This window comes from Colobus angolensis, unplaced genomic scaffold, assembly GCF_000951035.1.
Source record: "Colobus angolensis palliatus isolate OR3802 unplaced genomic scaffold, Cang.pa_1.0 Scaffold34, whole genome shotgun sequence".
Taxonomy (NCBI): Eukaryota; Metazoa; Chordata; class Mammalia; order Primates; family Cercopithecidae; genus Colobus; species Colobus angolensis.
The window spans coordinates 1,258,159-1,261,582 of NW_012116710.1; the positions used below are offsets into that span (position 1 = coordinate 1,258,159).

The following is a 3,424-nucleotide window of genomic DNA, read 5'->3' on the forward strand; positions in this document are numbered from 1 at the left end:
CGGGCCGCAGGAGCAGGGCGGGCTGCGGCACCCAGTCTGACCCTGGCCTAGGGACTAAGCGCCTGGCCCCAGGGCTGGCGGTGGGGCAGCCATGTGTGGATCTTGAAGCGCCATGTGGTCTTCTGAAGCGCTTCTACAGTTCTGAAGGGCTTTATATTGCAAACTGATCAAAGCGCTTTGTAGCCCCGGAAGCGCTTAGGCATCCTGGAAGTAGCGCTGTGCAAAGTGAAGCGCTTCCTGATCTCAAAAGCACGTTGTGGACTTGGAAACCAACGGAAGCCTTTAGTAAATTTTGGATCGCTTTGACTTCTCCGACACGGTTTGGCATCTCTGAAACCTTGAGAACTGTGATGGGCAGTGGAAAGAAGAGGGAAAGGTCAGTGAGGCTAGCCTCTGGCTCTGCCCTTGTGTCTTGCCCTCCCCCTGGGCGGGAGGTGGTGGGAATCTGAGGTGGGACCGCCAAGAAGGGTGGTGTTGGAATCCAGGCCCCCTGTACCTTGCAGGTGCCCATGGCGTCCGAGCGGGGCAAGGTCAAGCACAACTGGAGCAGCACGTCGGAAGGGTGTCCCAGCAAGCGCAGCTGCCTCCGGGAGCCCTGTGATGTGGCCCCCTCCAGCCAGCCAGCTCAGAGGTCTGCATCGCGTTCTGGAGGGCCCGGCAGCCCCAAGCGCCTGAAAGCCCAGAAGGAGGACGATGTGGCTTGCTCGCGGAGGTTATCCTGGGGCTCATCCCGCAGCAGAAATAGCTCCTCCTCCTCCTTCCCCCTTTTCTTGGGCCCAGGTGTGGGCGGGGCCGCCTCCAAAGGCTGTCTGATTCGGAGCACTGGGGGGTTCCTGTCTTCCGGGGGATCCCCTCTGCGTCCTGCCAACGCCTCTTTAGAAGAAATGGCTTCTCTAGAGGAGGAAGCCTGCAGCCTTAAGGTAGGTCGCCGCCAGGCTTTGCAATCTGTGAAACCCCTTCCACATGGCTTGAGAGGTTGGGGATGGGAATTTTGATGGAAGGAGACTGTAAAACATCACATTCTTGAAGGTCTGGAGGATCTTCCTAGAAGTCCGCTCCACCCAACTGGAAGACCAAGCAGTCTTCCAGGGGTGTGGCCTGAAGTTAAGTAAAGAGGTAGTTTTCAAATTCGGTAGCACTTTGGAACTACTTGGAAAGCTTTAAAATACTTGGGCCTACCTCCTACTCCAGGGAAACTGATTTATTGGTCTGAGGTGTGGTCTAGGCTTCCAGATTTTTCAGTGCTCCCCAGGTTATTGTAAATGTGCAGCCCCATTGGAGAATCACTGCAGTAGAAGGTGGATTATGTGTTCAAGAGAAGGATGTATTTATTTTAGTTGTCAGTTTAAGGAATTGTGTGTCCTTGCACTTTGAACCACTCTGAATCACAGAACCAAGAATTGTGGTTCTTGGTGTAGCTCTTTTCCAGAGTCATGGTTTCCAGCATGTTGGGGTTTTGCTTGGTGGTGCTAGTTTTTTTTTTTTGGAGGTTAAATTGTTAGTTCCCTAATGGAAACATGCAAGAGGGTTTCATAAGTACTTGCAACAGACCAAGGAGTGCTTCACAGAGAAGATACCTTTCGCTCATCTACTCAATCAAGAGTTTGAACAAATATGTGTTGAGGATTTAGTTTGTGCCAGGCAATGTTCTAGGTGTTTGGGATTCTTTACTAACAAAACAGATCACTTTCCCCTTAGAGTTTGCATCCTAGGTTTTGAAGCTCTGGGCCTTAAGAAGTGAGAAGTTCTGCCTGTGGAGGAGTGGAGAAACAGTCTTATATGAGACGGGCTGCCTCTAGAGAAAATTATTTTACAAAAGCAATTAAAACAGGCCCTAAGGAATATGGGTTTGTTTTTAAGCCTAGCCTTGGTGGTTTCTTTTGTGTAGCTGAGAAAGGGGGCTGTATTTCACTTTGTCTTGTAGGCTAAGTGTCCCTGGTTTTTTCAATGTGGACCTCACAGTCTGAACTCTTGTGTGGGCGCGTGGATTTTTTCTTTTTAAATTCACAAATAATGGTGAGTTGAAAAGCCCTGTCTCTAGCGTAGGAATGCTGAATTTGTCTCAAATCAGGTAAGTATGGGACTTTGCTCATACAAGTTAATCTGGCCGTTAATCCTTCTTGATACAGTTTCAGTAGACTTGGGTACAGCATAAAATAATACCAATTGATTAAATTTAACTTCACTGACAATTTGTAGATAGAGTGAAACCTGGTACTGGGAGAGGCAGGAAATTTATTTTACATAGTCTTTCAGGTGTGCTGAATCCCTGGCTGTCCTAAAGATCTGAACTCGGGTTTGAGGATGTGGTCTCTAATCTGGGTGGGTCTGATTGTAGGATGGACACACCTTTCTCTCATTGAGGCTAAAGGGGCCTTGTTTTGCAAGAACCCAATTTAATGGTTTCAGTATAAGCACTTGAGGGTTATTGCACGCCAAGCACTGTTGGGTCTGGGAGTGATGAGCTTCTAGGGAGCGGTCTGGTGGGAGGACTGGAGGGGTGGTCACATGACTGCCTACAATGCGGTATGATGGAGCAGTGAGCCCAGAGTGGAGGCTGGAGAGCGAGGTAGGGGGTGGACTGCAGCAAGGTTTTAGTAGGCAAGGGAATTTGGATTTTATCCTAAGGACAATGGATTTTATTCTAAGGGACAATTCCCTTAGAATTGTATTCTTTTTTTTTTTTTTTTTTTTGAGACAGAGTCTTACTGTGTCACCCAAGATAGAGTGCAGTGGTGTGATCTCTGCTAACTGCAACCTTCACCTCCCGGGTTCAAACAGTTCTTCTGCCTCAGCCTTCCAATTATCTGGGACTACAGGTGTGCCCATGCCCAGCTAATCTTTGTATTTTTAGTGGAGATGAGGTTTCGCCTGGTTGGCCAGGCTGGTCTCGAACTCCTGACCTCAAGTGGTCTGCCTGTCTCAGCCTCCCAAAGTGCTGGGATTACAGGTGTGAGCCACCAGGCCCCGCCAATTGTATTCTTTTTTTAAAAGCTTATTTTATTTTTTTGAAACTATTTGGCTGGAGTGCAGTGGCACAATCATGGTTCACTGTAGCCTCGAACTCCTGGGGTCAAACAGTCTTCTTGAATAGGTGAGAATATGGGCATGTGCCACCACACCCTGCAGATTAAAAAAATTTTTGGGGGGGCCAGCTGCGGTGGCTCACGCTTGTAATCGCAGCACTTTGGGAGGTCAAGGCAGGTGGCTCATGAGGTCAGGAGATCGAGACCACCCCTGGCTGACACAGTGAAACCCCGTCTCTACTAAAAATACAAAAAAAAATTAGCTGGGCGTGGTGGCGGGCGCCTGTAGTCCCGGTCACTTGGGAGGCTGAGGCAGGAGAATGGCATGAACCTGGGAGGCAGAGCTTGCAGTGAGCGAGGCTGAGGCAGGAGAATGGCATGAACCTGGGAGGCAGAGC

At 49.4% G+C, this 3,424-nt stretch overlaps 1 protein-coding gene across 2 annotated transcripts in view; it reads left to right on the forward strand.

The window, feature by feature from the left end:
* The first annotated feature begins 1 nt into the window (after position 1).
* Positions 2-3,424, forward strand: part of TATDN2 (TatD DNase domain containing 2) — a 44,315-nt gene continuing 40,892 nt past the window's right edge. For both annotated transcript variants that reach the window (XM_011952288.1, XM_011952287.1), the window contains exons 1-2: positions 2-376; positions 504-920. In XM_011952288.1, the coding sequence (XP_011807678.1) occupies positions 510-920 (411 nt within the window). In that variant the 5' untranslated portion in view covers positions 2-376; positions 504-509. The remainder of the gene's footprint in view (positions 377-503; positions 921-3,424) is intronic.